This window comes from Hippichthys cyanospilos, chromosome 8 (assembly GCF_059441005.1).
Source record: "Hippichthys cyanospilos isolate Australia breed blue-spotted pipefish chromosome 8, RoL_Hcya_1.0, whole genome shotgun sequence".
NCBI classification, from domain to species: domain Eukaryota; kingdom Metazoa; phylum Chordata; class Actinopteri; order Syngnathiformes; family Syngnathidae; genus Hippichthys; species Hippichthys cyanospilos.
Genome location: NC_142376.1, coordinates 9,042,416 through 9,058,345, shown reverse-complemented (window position 1 = coordinate 9,058,345; position 15,930 = coordinate 9,042,416). Strand labels below are relative to the sequence as shown.

Sequence of the window (15,930 nt, the reverse complement as noted above, 5' to 3'; positions counted from 1 at the left end):
CTGATAACTTCCGTCATGGTTCCAGAAGGCGATGACAACAAAACAGGCACAGTAAAAAATGAGGAAGGCTCAAATATAAAAAGGAAAGGACAAACAGACACCCGTTTGCAATCATTCGCAGATACAAAGGTTCACTGGTCATTTGAATTGACCTTTATTTCTAAAAATCTGATTTAAAAAAGATCTTGGATTTCATTTGTGGCTTGTATTCTTCATCTAATATAAGACGCTGGATGGCAAGGCAAACATGGAGCAGCATTACCACATAGCAGGAACAGTGTACTGGAACACCTTTAATGAATTTGCAGGTCGCAAAATCGTGATGGCAGACGCCTTGGAGAGGGTAAATGTTAAAATAAAAAAGGCAAACGTTTTAAAATGTCTTTTGAGTGATCCTGTACTCTATTACAGCTAATGTAAATAATGTATTGTTTTGATCACTCCTTAATTTCAACATTCTTATAAACTATTATACATCATTCTCTGCAACATGGTAGAGCCAAAGCCACAAATTCCCATTTTTATACTTATTGAAGAGGAATGAAATATAAATCAATATGAGCTATAAAATATGAAACCTGAAGATGAAAAGATGATGCCTCATAATAATGCAAGCAGGGCGTATTTGGAGTGACTCATCAATACTGGATGGTGTTGTCTTACAAAAAAAACAAAAAAAACCCCAAAACAAACAAACATCTTTGATACTCACGCTCTGGTTAAACAATCTATTTTCAAATGGTATAAGGTTGAAGTTTGGCTAGCTTCTCAAAGCAGTAGGGGCATTTGTACGACTGTTGGGTAGTCAATTTTGTAATATTCAAATTTCTTGGAGTGAGTAGCAAGTGGCAGCAATACTGTACTTGTATACGTCTGGTCAAAAAAAGAAAAAAAAGGTTAAAGCCAGCACACACACCTTTATTAACTACAGATCAGTAGTTGCAAGAGAATATGAAGACGCAAATAAGCACGACCCTCCGCTTTGGCAAGTGAATGGATTTACTGACTGAATGGACTGACAGCAAAAAAAGGCAAAAAACAATGAAATTGCAATACATTTTATTTAGTATGAATTCATTTCTAAATGCTCTTGCCCCAGAAACAGCTAACCTCAACTGTGTAAGTCTTCACCTACACGTATACATGCATGCTATTTGAACTCGGAGTAAAACAACACAAGTGCAGGGAAAACAAATTCACGACATATAGACATCAGTCTAAAATTCAAATCTGGAACCTCTCGAATGTGAGCATGAATAAACAACAAAGTCCAGATCCTCACAAATACTCTATCATGTATTTTTTAAAATAGTTTTGAATTGAATTGAATGGGAATTGATTGTACTGATTTCAATCACTCAATGTTGAATGAATTAATCTGTACTATTCGCCCTTATATCCCGGCAGCCATTTTTGTTCTTAAGACCTTACGCAAAGCCTCGATGATGCTTTTCTTGTTGTTGGCCACGTTATAGGCAGTTAGATTCACCAGCTTGTCAAAGTCGTCCCCTGAGTATGTGGGATTGTCCGTGGTGTACGGAGAATTGCTGCTGCGCACATCCACCTGTCCGGCTTTGATTTCTTCTGCAGTCTCGCGTCTCACACCTACAAAGTTAAAAGGAAGGTGCTCATCGTTTGTCTCATTCTAATATAAAACGTGAAGTGCATCTATCTGCAAGCAGTTGCGTGAGATCATGGAGGTCGTACTAAGAAAATGGTCAGTAGACCTGGGAAGGGTTTTTGCTACTATAATATTGATACTACCGTAATAATAATAATAATAATAGTAATAATAATATTAATAGTAAACTAGGTTTTTTATTTGTAAGTTGTTTTCTGGGCAGCCAATGTCCCCATTTAAATATACTGAAATTAAAAAAAAAACAACAAAAAAAAAGTCAGTACAGTTAAAATGACATACAGTTGTGCTGATTAATTTCCCATATTCATAGCTGTGCCACATCATCAGATATAAGGTTGCAACAATTTGTATTTTATAATTTTGGGGGAATTTTGATCATGATTCCAATTCCATCCAATTAGTGCAATTGGCACAGCACTTTGTCTTTTCAAAATAAGAGTAAATTAAATATTTTTGTATATATTTTTTTCTATGTAAATTACAACAGGTCTCATATTATATATTATTTATCTTTATATAATATATGTATGGTGACACATTTGCGCAATGTTGTATGCTTTTATTTTCTTATTTAATTTTGTTATTTTTCAATTGATTATTTTCTTATATTTACATTGGTGACACAATTTCTTTGGGGGTATTTGGTTGAAAAAAAATTCACAGGGGATACATGTTTAAAAATGATAATGAGGATCAGTTGCACATTTTGTTTTTTTTGTTGTTTTTTTTTCTACTATTTTTGCACTTTTTCCACTTTTGTTACATTAGCAGTTTGCCAAACAGTTACTGCACTGTTGTTACCGTCATTTATTTGCGTATATGCAGCTGGAGGCCAGCTCTTGAAATGAGCCTACCTGGTTGTTTGAAATTCTTGAATGAAATATTGACGAGTGGGAAATAAATCACAAGTGGCGCCCTTGCATTCTCCATATCTTCGAAGATATAAATCTCTCTCAGGGGTTCATCCTCCAAAGTAGTAAAATCGACATTAGGGAAGGGGATGTCATGGTCTTTACAGTAAGCCACTGTCGACTTCAGTTCCTGTTAACATGAGAGTAACACGTGCAACAATGTAATTACTTTGAAACGAACGATCTGAAAAGAGGTTCACTATTACCTTAAAGGTGTTGTCTGGGTTCCAAGAATTATCAAAGCAAATGATAACGTCCACGTCTCTCTCTGGACGTAGGACAGGGGGACAGCCAATATTAATAGAATGACCGGCATCAATGAGATACAAGAAAGTGTCACTGGGTGTCAATGAGTTTGGAAAGGCATCTGGGTGTGTTTCTGGAAGGAGAAAAAAAAAATGGGCACATAATATCAAGTACACGACTTTCATCCTAATACGGGATAGATTTAACAGAATCATAATGGAAACATTAAAAAAAAAAAAAAACACTGGGAAAAACAATAAGGCAATGTGAGCAAATCATTTGTATTTTTTGTAAGTCTGAAAAATGGCACTGCTATGTTTTTCCCTCTTCTGTATCCTGGTTGGGAACTGTTGCAGAAAACACAAACAGGCTTTTCCAGATTCCTCTTATAATGCCTTATTTGATTTTGAAGTCAAGTTTACGATCTCAACAGGTATAAACAAGGTAACTGTTAATTCATATTTAACTACAAAGAATAAATGTCTTATTGCCATTAAAAACATTGTAATAAGAAGTGTGTACCTTTCCAGGCTGTGAAGTTGCTATGCGTAGTGTAATTTGAGTGTAGAAAGAGGCCATTCATGAAATTGTACACTTTAGAACTAAATGGACGATTCATCAAGAAATCATTGATGATTTTGGAGACAGTTGTTGAAGGATCCATCTGTTGTGTATCAAGAGGCACCTCGTTATCTGCCCCTGTCAAAAGGGGGGGAAAAAAGTTTACACTTACAGTACACATGACAAACACAGCCTTATTTTTGCCTTCCCTGTCCCGCTTTCATATGTTTATTGAGGAGTCTTAAGTCGAATATTTTTCTGTGGAGGAATACTAATTTATAATTATTTCTTTTTTAGAACAGGTATGAGTCTTTATGTTTATTTTTTTGGGGGGGGCAAATATTTATCACTATTTAAGTTAATGATTTATTTATTTATAATTTATGAACAGAATTCTACTGTAACACCAAAAGAGGACGCTTTAATATTTTTCTGTGGACAAATACTTCATTTTTATCAATCGTTTTTCTCGTGAACGAGTATTATCGATTGAGGGGCGAATGCTGGACAATTTGGTGACCTCTAGTGACTTTTTGGCGCCCTCTGGCAAGTTTGAACGAACTCAGAGAAGATCAAAAGAACTACCTTCCCTCAGTGGAGTCGGGCAACCAAACAGGGTGGAGAGTCACTGGCACAAAGGCAGACAAAGAGGGACATTTGTAGTAAAAGGTTAACTTTACTTTAAAAGGTTACTCAATGGCTCATTGGAAAAAGAGTAAGATTTTGTTGTTTTCTTCAACAATTGTAATGGAATTACACGATAGGATCAGAGAAAGTTATTACACCTATAGATTTGAAACAAAATATGACTTTTTTTTTGAGATTTTATGTTAATCCCGAGATTTTTACAAGCTTCACAGGAAGTAGTTGTTGAAAAATGTGACTAAAATTATTTAGATTAAGTTTTTATAAAATTCAAACGTTTTTATATACATATATACATACATACATACATACATACATACATACATATATATATATATATATATATATATATATATATATATATATATATATATATATATATATATATATATATACTGTATATATATATTTTTTTATTTATTTATTTATTTTTTCCCTCAGGAGCTTTACCCATGTTGTCGATATCTGGTTCACAACAAGTGTCTTCAGTGGAGCGCTTGAATAGTTGAGACAGGTTGACTGCAAAGAAACTGCTCCATATTCCTTAATGAGATAAACAAACAAACAAACCCATGTTGTTGGTTTCGTTGCTTAATGGTTGCACTGATAACACAGTAGCAAAAACCAAATTCATATCCTTAAATAAAGGATCACAACTGAAAAGTTCTGGTTGTTCGCTTTGACTTTTGATCCATCCAGACTTCATCATTTCATGCACAGCTTCGGTTAGCACAAGCCTAAGTGTTGACATGGAAACCAAACTATTTAATATTTTGTTAGAAGCATGGCTCAAATGAAGAGATGCTATCTCCCTTTGGTACTGTAGGTCGTTAAGATGCCTGGCAGAGAAGTTAACAGCAGCTGTTGAGTGGAAAACTCCCTCGTTAACGTTCCATTCAGTTGTACAAGAGGTTGTGCAGCCTCCTCAAGGCCAACTCGCTGTTGGTGGTTTGTTTGGTATTTGTTAGAGGCTGAATTTCTGAGTCAGGGACAAACGGAGAGTGTTGTCGTGTATGTAGGAGGTAGGCGCTATACGGAGTCTCTGTTTGTCCCAAGATGTCAACATTTTTTTTTACCTCACTGTTTTATTTATTTTCCTCACCGCACAACGAAAGGATTTTAAAATGGACTTTTATGCAGAAGATCTGTCAATGTAACATAGATTTAATACTTATTGTGTTTATACATCTACAGTTTTTTTGACCGATTTAAACCATTTCAAATTGAACATGTTCAAAAAATTGAAGCCTCCTAGGCTATTGTTTAACTTACTCCTAACTTTCACATTTTTTAACATTTTTTCATCTCACAATTCCCCAATTTAAATCATAAAATGCTCATCTCATTTAATTCACCTTGGCAATGGTTCTCAACAGTCCCACAATCCCACATATAGAATAATTCTTCATTTTGACCAAAAACAGGTTTTTCAATCATATCATTTCTTATTCCACTGTTTTTCATCCTTCAACTACTTCAAGAAATGCCAACAATTCACACCTTCCATTTTTTCTCGTTCAAAAACTTCACACTTTTCCAAATATTCTGCATTTTGTAGCCACAAAATCCATGTATTGCCTATGACACCTTCAACAGTCCATCTCAAATTTTTGTTTTTTCCCTCCATTTTCCACATTTTTTGATCAACTCCAACCGTTTCAATTTTAAACTGTTCAGCTCATAACCAGTACAATTGTTTTCCAAAAACAAAATCAAATTAAAAATCCTTGCTATTACTACTATTCTTTGATCAATTTTCAGGTAAAAGAAGAGTTTGTCAATCAAATTCAGATTTTTCTCACTTTTACTTTCAATATCACTATTTTCTGACGAAACATCACATTTTTTACAACTACCATCTTCGGTATTAAAAAAAAGCAAATGATTTCGGATTTTTCATAATTGCATATCATTCAGAATCTCTCTATTTGATTCCACATCGATCAATATCATTTCACAGTATTCAAAATAATAATATATAATGTAATATATAAAAAAATATGTTCCATGATTCCAATGCATTCCATATTTTATCATTTTCATTCAACTTTGAGCATTCACTCACAATTTCTCCAGACATCGTTTCATCTAGTTACGCAAGTATTTTCTAACTAGACGATTGTCACACGCCCACTTCGAGAACTCAATGGCCTGCGTGAATGACAATATGAATGTTGTTTTCTTACCAATCAGAGAAGAGATGCGTACTTCTGGTAGTTTTTTGACGAGATGACCAAGGAAGAACTGACTGCCAAAGTCCTCGGCTCGCACAAAAGCCCCGTACTTTTGAAAACCAACTTCATAGGGCGTGAACTCACACCACTCTTGTTATTGATGGTAAGAGAGAGCAAATTGATTTTAAGAAGGAAAAAAAAAAATGCTCTTGCATTCATCTGCCAACATTTACATTTTCATGGCTTATTGTTCAACTGAAACAAACTAGACTGGACATTAAGTAAACCCACGTACCTGATAAAATAGCAAATTAAAAGAAAGGCCTCCAATATTTACCGGCATCTGGTTCATAGCCTATCTTCTCCTTCATATTTACAGCAGTATAGATGGGGAAAGGGTTTTGGCCGCCATTTACTGTCTTTTGCTGCTCAGAGAGGGTATTGGTCGTTTCCTGGTAGGTGTTGAACAATTATCTGAATATTATTATTGTTTTTAAAAATGTAAACTTAAAAAAAAAAAAAAAAAAGATTCAATGAGCAAGTACTCACCTTCCCAAAAACCATTTGCTCATATAGCAGGCCCGCCAGGTCAGTATGTGACACAATATGCCCTTGCCTAATTTTTTCTTCCAATTCATGCCTGTAGTATTCAATGTTTTCCAGAGAGAAAATACTCAGTACATCCTTACATATCTGTTTTTTTACTTCAGTGATGGTACGGTCTATGCTGTCTTGTGACCAGTTTGTATTTTTGGATAGGGCAGCCATTGTCCTGTTCAGAATGAAAATGGCAGTAATGTTAAAATGACATCTCCAGTATAAAACCTAACCCAATTCTTATTCTTTTCTTTTTTTTTTTAAATCACATTTTAACATTCAGTGATGCATTTGAATGACTTAATTACTTAACTCACCAAGTGGCTCCAGACACCCCTGTGATGTAAGACGCAATATCAAGGACTTTAATTTCCTTGAGGCTCTTTAAACTGCCAAAAAGGCCAGTCATTGCTCTGGATCCTCCACCTGAACCCACCAATGCTATAGTTGGCACCTAAATTATGAACACGCATTTGATTTAGAGAAAGGAAACTGCATCCAGGATGCTAGGCATACCGGTGAGGGCTACAACGTTTTGAATTAGGATAGGATAGCTTTATTGTCATTACACCTGCACAAATATAAGGCAATGGTAATCAGTTCAACAGGCTTGAAATGTCCAAGAGGCACACAAAAACAATCACAAACAGGGAAATACATAAGAGTAAGGCCTGTTGTTATGCAGCCCTCTGAGATAAGTGATAAGGAATACAAAACATACAGAGGGATGAAGTAATTATGCTACTGGCAAAGCATACTGTACGTTGTTATATTTAGCATCACATCTTATTCCTGCACCTGGTCTGGTGATGGAGGAGAGTCAAGCCCAAAGAGCTTTTGCATATTTTGCGCAACAATGAGCTTCCTTTTCTTCAAATACTCTTTCTCTTGTTGCGGAATGTCAAAGTCCAGATGAACTGCAATTTGGTCATCGGCACTGTCAATTTTCATTGGGGGGAAAGAACAACTCAGACGGAGTGATTTCAACGGATGGGATCAATTGTAGATACTTGCAGCAGTGAACATAAAGAAATGAGGATGTTTACCATTCGTGTGTCTCAAAATCTAAATCCACTGTGTCCTGTGGCAGAAGAGAAACATTCAACATTATACCCAGGGCCATAATTTTCTGTTCCTTCAATTTGGAATAAGCAAACAAACAAACAAACAAATAAATACATAAATAAATAAATACACGCACATATACTGTATATGTTGATACGACAATATAATGCAATATACACAGTTTATTGCCCCTTACGACAATATTTAATCATATATATATATATATATATATATATATATATATATATATATATATATATATATATATATATTATATACGTGTGTATATTAGTGTTGTCAAGTGATTTAAGTTGTTTTTTGAATTAACGTAAAATTTCCACATAAAAATATTTCACTGCAATTGTTGTAACCTTTGATACGATTTTCTCTGTTGAATACAGCTCTTGAACAAAACTACCAACTATGACACATTCTTAAAGTCGTTTTTTTCTCACAGTTTTCCCGTAGATTTTTTTTTTTTTTTTTTTAACTTCTGACATATAGATTTGGTTCTGCACATCATCATCACATTCCAACACTGTTTGCTTCGGTATGTGGAGGGAATTTGAGAGGATGATTTGCTTTGACATGGAATGCCAAAAATATACAACGAATATGGTGTTTGAAGGAATTTTCTATTTTTCCAATAAACCACTAAGCAAGCATTTAAATTAAAACCATGTAAAATTCCTTTTGATATTTTTGCCATTTGAGTCCAGAGTTTCTGCCACAGGAACTAAAAAATACGGCGTTAATATTTTAACATATTAACATATTTAATATTTTAACAAATGATTTGTTACCTGATCAACAACAAGGGACACTTTGCTAGTGTGTTCAGGTGGTGGTGGCTGTAGCCTTGTATAACCCGAGGGGGTATCAACGGGAGACGACTGAAAAACAATGTGAAGAGGTTGAGGTTGAGGTTGAGAGACAAAACAACACAAATACAGCCAAGCCCCTGGGTCATGACAGTCGTTTTTATCGCAAAATGGGGAAAATAACGTAAAGAGGGGATGAAAAACTCAGTATTCTACATTACAACATGAAAAAAACGTAAGCCAGGGATGCTGTAACCCGGGAGTCCACTGTATTCAAATGTCTTCGACGGATGTTGTAATAACCCTTAGTTAAATTATCTATTCAATCTCAAGAAGAGCAACTGAAACTCACTGCCACTTGAAGTTCAGTCGCCAAGTCTCTGTTAATGTAGAAACGCAGCTTAGTATTTTCCTTTGCCACCAAACTCTGATTTTCAGGACAGGCACCGCAAAGCTTGATTGTTTTACCCAGGGCATCTATTGAAAGCATGGAGAAAATCTTCTGGTATACTTGAACAGAAACACAATTCTACTCCTATTTGACAATGCAAAAGCTAGAAAACGGTTTAATACCATGATTGTTTAGAAGCTTGTCAACATTGATGTCCAATACGGAGAATGGGGCAGCCTAAAGAAAAGACTCATTAGAGATAATAAGCATCCATCTTAAAACCCTGGGGAAACTTTGGGGGGTCAAGAGGTACACCCTCGATGTGTCAAATATCGCCCATGTCAGGCTCATTTACTGCCATTTAAAATTGGACATATTCTCAATTCTGGACATATTGAAAACCGTATGTTTTATCATGCATTTCCACTTTGATTTTGGCAACTTGTGAACAGGGCAATGGAAATGTTTGCGTTGACACCTTGAAACCACTGGGTGGTAGTAGCAACCGATTTATGACATCTGCGAGCCTTTCAATGTTGTTACTAGAGGCTTGTGCTCATGCAAAGTCATTTTCAATCAACAGTAGGTCGAAAATGGATTTTTTAAGAATTAATAAATATGGATAAAGCATTATTTTTTCACTGCTTAATATGGATGAATAAATGGACTATTCCATAAACGTATGACTGAATATATCGCGCAGCGATGACCAAACTACGGCCTGGGGGTTATTTGTGGCTCGTCATCCACATTTTACTGACCTGCAGCATGTACACATTGACTACAGCATGTACGACACATTGACATGACCTGCAATGCTTTCCAAAAAAGTAATGAAAAGGTTTAATGGTTGACAGCGTTAGAAGTGTGAAAAAAAGGAAAAAGTTTGGTCACCCCTGATCCAGTGTGTCTTACCAGGAGTATGCCATTACTGAGATAGTCACATTGTGGTTCCTCACTAAAAGAAAAAAGAAAAAAGAAATGAAAAAAGGAAAGATAGAGCCAGGTACTTGATAGCGTAGTTTAGTTCTCAAATTTGAGAGCAAAAATTTTATCAATATCTTAAAAATCTGTTACCTGTGGAGCAGTTCAAACTCAATTAAAATGTTGTCTGTTGTCTGAAAAAGCATAGAAAGATGATCCGAGTGAGCAGCATGGCATAGAAAGGCATCGATGACAAATTAACATCTTTGATCATTTAATCCATGGGTGTCACTCTTGTTTTAGTTTGTGGGCCGCATGGAAGAATATCTATTCCCAAGTGAGCCGGACCAATAAAATCAAGCCATATATTTATGTAACCTTAAAACAACAAATTCAGATTTGTGTTTCTTTTTTGTTACTGTCCAAAATAGTATAACGATATCTCTCTCACCTCAACAGAAATTGTTATTATTATTATTAATTATTAACTGTTATTTCTTGTGCACACGCTTTGTATACACGTTGCATTTTTTTCACAAATTTTGTAAATGCTTTTATAGACGTAATAATTAAAGTTATTTATTAAAATTCATTTTTTCCTTCAACCACTCAAAGTGTTCCGTGGCATCACTTCTATCCATACATATTTAGGTTAAATTTATTAACACCCACAAAAAATGTAAAATGGTATTGTCCGTCTATGTAGTCTGTGCGATGGTGACACTTTAGACATAAACATGAACTGGTCTCTACCGCCACCTACTGTCTTGAGGTGGAACATAAGTAAAAAAAAAAATCTGTTTGCTGACAGTTTGACCGCCGCTCAACAGAATGTCGCAAAAATCACAGGAAAATCTGGGGTCATAAATCCTATTTAAGATGCATCTCAAAAACTGTAGTTATAATGGTTTTATTTGGTCCAAAATTTGTAAAAATATTTTTTTCATACACAAACTCTCACACCTCCAGCTGCAAACACCTAGAAATGTCAGAATCGTTGCATTTTGAAATTTTACATGTTTTAATCATGTGCTGGAAATTTCAGCTTCCTAATGTTTTTTTTTTTTTTCCCAATTGATTCTTTTATGATATCATTAAATTATTTAAGGAATTTCCATAATTTGTAACATAATGTCTCAAGGGTAAATGTGGCAGTGGCTGAACACACAGGTTGATAAGATGACTTGTCGAGGTTATTTTTAAATGTCGTAATTATATTTGTCAGTCATGGGTGTGATAAAAAAAAAAAAAAAAAAATCCTGGTTACTTTACAGATAAATCCCAGTAGTAGTAGTATTAGTTTTGAACTTCACCCGCACAACCCCTCACCTCTTCTCAAAATCATTGTTTTGATTACCTCCGAATTTAGGTTGAATGTCATTCTTTCTTTCTTTCCCAGTGTGAGGTTGCTGAGATCAAACAGAACTGTTGAAATGTGGTCATCATGAGAAACGGGGTCCTCATCATGCAGTTTGATCTCCAAAACATTCTGGAGAAACGCCGAACAACAAACTGTAGTTAGCACAATCGCCTTTTGCTATACTTCCTGTAAAATAAATACATCTAAAGTAAAACAAAAACATTGGGCTTTATTTTTAAAATCAGGCCCTTCTTTCCTCAGATGTCTGGTAGTTAATTTTTATGGACTTACTTTTGAAGTTGAGGGAACCCTAAAAGTGAATGTTTCATTCCATTCTGGACTAGCGTCATTGTGCACTGTTGTTGTATTGAAGGCACTTGCACTTGCCGTGGGAAGACAAAGAGTGACATAATAGTCTGACTCGGAAACTAATATAATGAACAAAGAGATGATAGTAAGTTAATAACTGTCCATTCTGAAAATATTCATGAAGAAGCATTGTTTGATTTATAAAATACATAGAGACATAGCTGTACTTACAGTAATCATTAGACGTGTGTGTTTTGGCTTTTAAAATGGTTACATTTAATTTCCAGAAAGAAACCACTTCTTTCTGTTGAGGGAGAAAATAGGAAATAATTACCAATAGGAAAAATGCTACAAATGCCCACATATGGTCTTATTTTAAGCAACAGAACTGAACATACTGCGTAACTTCACAGTTTTTGGTGCAATTTGGTGAAATTAACAATTTTGAATGTAATTCCCTGTATGCTACTGTACTGTATTCTTACACTGTATTTATATATGGTGTAAAATAAAGTTGAAACAGAGATGGCCTTTCCACAAAAAAATCACTCACGTTTAAACAGAATAAAATCAAATGTAATGCCATTGACAGCAATAGACAACAAAGTTATATTTTTACTAGGCTGGTAGAGAATAAATTAACTCATCCACAGCCATTGACAAATCAAAAATCACATTTTATGGGATTGGCAGTGAATGGGTTAATAATTAACAGGTTTATCATTAAATTTTATTAACGGCGTATGTTAGATACAGATCAACTTGGATTATATTGTCTGGATTATTTTCTGAATTGCATAAACAATCTTAAATCCTTATGAGTATTTCAAAATTCAATGTTATTTTTGCTCTAGATCAATGGCTGCCTTACCCCCAAATGAATGACGGATCTGACATCTTTGCTCTCACTAGAGAAAAGATAAACAGCTCTTACACATTTCTCTTATACCAAACATTTTCAGATGGCGTGTAAACAGTGAAAATGACAACAAAAAAAAAAGTTACCTTTTTTTCAGCTCAAAAGCAATCCAGAGTTTACCCTATAACCATAACAAGTAAATATTCGTCAAGGAATATGGTTGATTATGTAAATAAAGTTGATATGACAATATAATGCAGTTTATGGATTTGGAAAAAGTTTTCATAGAGTGTTTAGAAGAGCATGTCCTCGAAGTATTGCTCATGTCCCCAAAAAGCTGAGCTGGAACTTCAAAATCTCTGATAAGAACAAAATCCATGCAACAGCGCTTGAAGTGCGAGTTCCTATTTGTTACCTGAGCGAAACTGAATAATGAAAAAAGGCGTAACCAAGTGTTGTCAATTTACCTGAGGTTGGATAGCAAATTCTTTGATTGTCCTTTTCCCTTCTGCCAGTGCGCTGATATCAAACCTGATTGTTTGAATCAAGTCATCACATAGAAGGTCCTCATCGTACAGACTAATCTGAAGAGTAGACTGGAAACATAGCACATGTGATGTCATTTGCATCTGATCGACAGCAAGGGGCAAAATGTATTTTTGAACGTATTAATTATACTGAAAAAATGTGTTGCATTGAATAGTGGTTACATGTAATAAAAGCATCTGAATTTGGATACGTTTTTATAGTCAAAAAATGTATTAGGATCCAGATGATTTTTTTGTGTGTGCACAACCATCTGATGAAATAAAACTGAGTAAATTTAAAACTTCATTTTTTTTAGTGTTGACATCAAATGAATTTTAAGTTTATTCCTCAAAAATCTTTGAAATTCTTGCTGTAATACTAAATGGGATCATTCAAATGGCTGAAGTTGAGTAGCTTAATTTACTGGAGACAAATTCCTTTCTTCCTGTGTTTTTTAACACACTTGACCAATGGATATAATTCTGATTTGATGTTGAGTTTTTCAGGCAAAATTCAATTTGGAATTTGCACTGTCACCAGCAAGTGAGAACCTTTGTATGTTTTAATTTGGTTCATTTAATATTTTTCATAATTGATTCTCTTGGTGGGTCGGTCTGTTTATTATTTACTTGTTTATTATTATTGTTATTTGCATTTTACAAATTCTTGACTACTTTCAATGTGCTCAAAATGCAATAATTCCACCCAACCATAACCAATTGCCCCAAACTCAGCACACAGGCCTTTTTTTTTTCTTTTTTTTTTTGTATTTCTAGCACCCTAACTAAGTCATCTGTATGTAAATAAAACATAATTTTCACAAAGCTAGTTAATGTGAACGGTATAGTAATTTCCAGTATTTCATGTCTGCTCGCCATATAAAGTTCAGTTGACCAAATGGTCAAAGGTGTCACCTGGAGATTATTGCGGAGTCTGAAATCAAAGCTTTGGTTCCATTCTGGGTTTTTATCACTGGCCACAGTATTTGTCTTGAAAACAGTTGCAGGTGGGAGAGTCAGAGTGACATAGCAGTCAGACTCTGACCCTGAAAGATAAATCAACAATAAGACCATTAGGGTAAAATATGAAAACAAATGAATGTTGTCATAAACAATGGGATTCAATTCTGTTCAGATTAAAATATATTCACATACAAAAGTCTGCTGAGCGTATGTTTTCTGCCCTCAGTATGGTGACGGTCAAATTCCAGGAGGAGACAGCCTCACAAAAAAAAAAAAAAAAAAAAAAGAAACATTTATTTGTAGATCTTTTCACTGTTTGCTGCAAACCAGCGATCTCAATGATAGCGATCTCAATTCATAGTTTGAATATCCAGTGTGAGATATTTGTATACATTTTATTTTTGCTGAATATTTGCAAGTAAATGCTTTTAAGGACATTGTTAGAACGGTCCAATGCAAATGCATGCAAGTAATGCCTGGAATCGTATTGGTAATATTCAAATGTTTTTTTGGTTAGTTTTTTTTTAGTGGCAAAATGCCAATTCAGTCATGCAATGTATCTGTACAGTACAGTAATCAAATACATCTCAACAAATGCTGTATGTTAGAAAACCTTTTCACAAAATATGTTTCTATGGTTTACTACATAGTACTACATATCTGTCAATGTGTACTGTAAAGAAGGGATATTTTTCTCAAGCAATGAAAGGCTTTAGTTGTTTCAAACTAGTGGTGTCCAAACTATGGTCTTGGGGCCATTTGCAGCCTGCCATGCACATTTTAGCGGCCTGCGGCGTATACTTAAACTGTTTTGACTTGGCACAAAATGCTATTGAAAAAAAGCAAATAAAGAAAGTTTGATAGTAGGCAGTGTTAGTAATTTCAAAATTAAAATAATAATGTGCCCCATCACCTTTAAAAGAAAACTTTGAGCTTGCAGTCACATACAAAAAATAATACAAAACTAGCCATATTGTGCAAAAAAATAAATAAATAAATAAAGTGGCCCTTATAGATTTCTTTGATCTGTTTGCGGCCCTTGATGGAAAAAGTTTGGACAACCCTGTTTCAAACCCATGCACCAAATATGTTACATGTTTGTACATGAGTGCTAAAGAAGATCAACACTAGGCACAAATGTTCCAGCCAGATGATGAAGCCTTAAAATTAATCCAGGATCATTTTCAGGTACAATATACTGCTTGTAAATGTCCAATGATTCACGTCTTTCGATTGATTCGACAGGTCTATTCTGATACAAAACCATGTGAAATGTGACCTTAGAAAATATCTTGAGACAATTAAGTTCAGCATGGAAGTATATGAAGGCAGTTTGACACTCATTTGTGTCCACATTTTGTCTCAGCAAGACAGAAAAGCGATTTAGGCCTCGATGTCCTCTACTGAGCATACTAGGACAGTAGAGTATCTCTATTGCGTCAAAAGATATTAATAGGCAGGCTTCCTGGAGGATAGAAGATTTTAAGATCAAAATAAACACAGTACTCATGCAAATGAAAGCAAAAATAGGATTACAGTTACATGAACGATTATATCACAGTACCATCTGTATTATTGCTCATTTCTGGAAGTGAAATCATATGAGACTTACCATTGTCACTGGGAATTCTAAAGCGCAATAGAAGGGAACAAATGGACCTATTCGCTGGGTTTGCCCTGAAAATGGATGATTTCCATCGCATAACAGCTACATAATCATGATGCAAATGATGCGGGGGGGTGTATTTGTGCTTTAAGAAATCAGCCACTCCCTTTACCTATAAGGTGGTTCTGCATTATTAGTTGGGGGGAATTAAGGAGCGTTTTCAAAAACAAGCAAACCTGTTAGCATCATTTCAAAGGTCAACATGTGAGTTGTGATTAGTGTCTCACTAGCCATGAACCTTCACTGCACGTTATTGACCTTTGCAACAA

At 34.9% G+C, this 15,930-nt stretch overlaps 1 protein-coding gene across 1 annotated transcript; it reads right to left on the bottom strand.

Moving 5' to 3' along the window:
* Window positions 1-1,204: 1,204 nt before the first annotated feature.
* LOC148420069 (cytosolic phospholipase A2 beta-like) lies at window positions 1,205-15,792 on the bottom strand. Its single transcript, XM_088421985.1, has 26 exons — window positions 15,774-15,792; window positions 15,608-15,672; window positions 14,188-14,254; window positions 13,948-14,078; window positions 12,973-13,101; window positions 12,652-12,686; window positions 12,518-12,554; window positions 11,878-11,950; window positions 11,629-11,765; window positions 11,335-11,466; window positions 10,131-10,171; window positions 9,969-10,011; window positions 9,236-9,290; window positions 9,015-9,139; window positions 8,645-8,734; window positions 7,823-7,857; window positions 7,575-7,713; window positions 7,094-7,230; window positions 6,729-6,951; window positions 6,517-6,631; window positions 6,192-6,329; window positions 4,456-4,548; window positions 3,322-3,498; window positions 2,760-2,932; window positions 2,497-2,683; window positions 1,205-1,605 (listed from the first exon to the last, which is right to left on the bottom strand). The coding sequence occupies exons 1-26, from the start codon at window positions 15,790-15,792 to the stop codon at window positions 1,394-1,396; spliced, it is 2,808 nt and encodes a 935-aa protein (XP_088278111.1). The 3' UTR covers window positions 1,205-1,393.
* Between the last annotated feature and the right edge of the window lie 138 nt (window positions 15,793-15,930).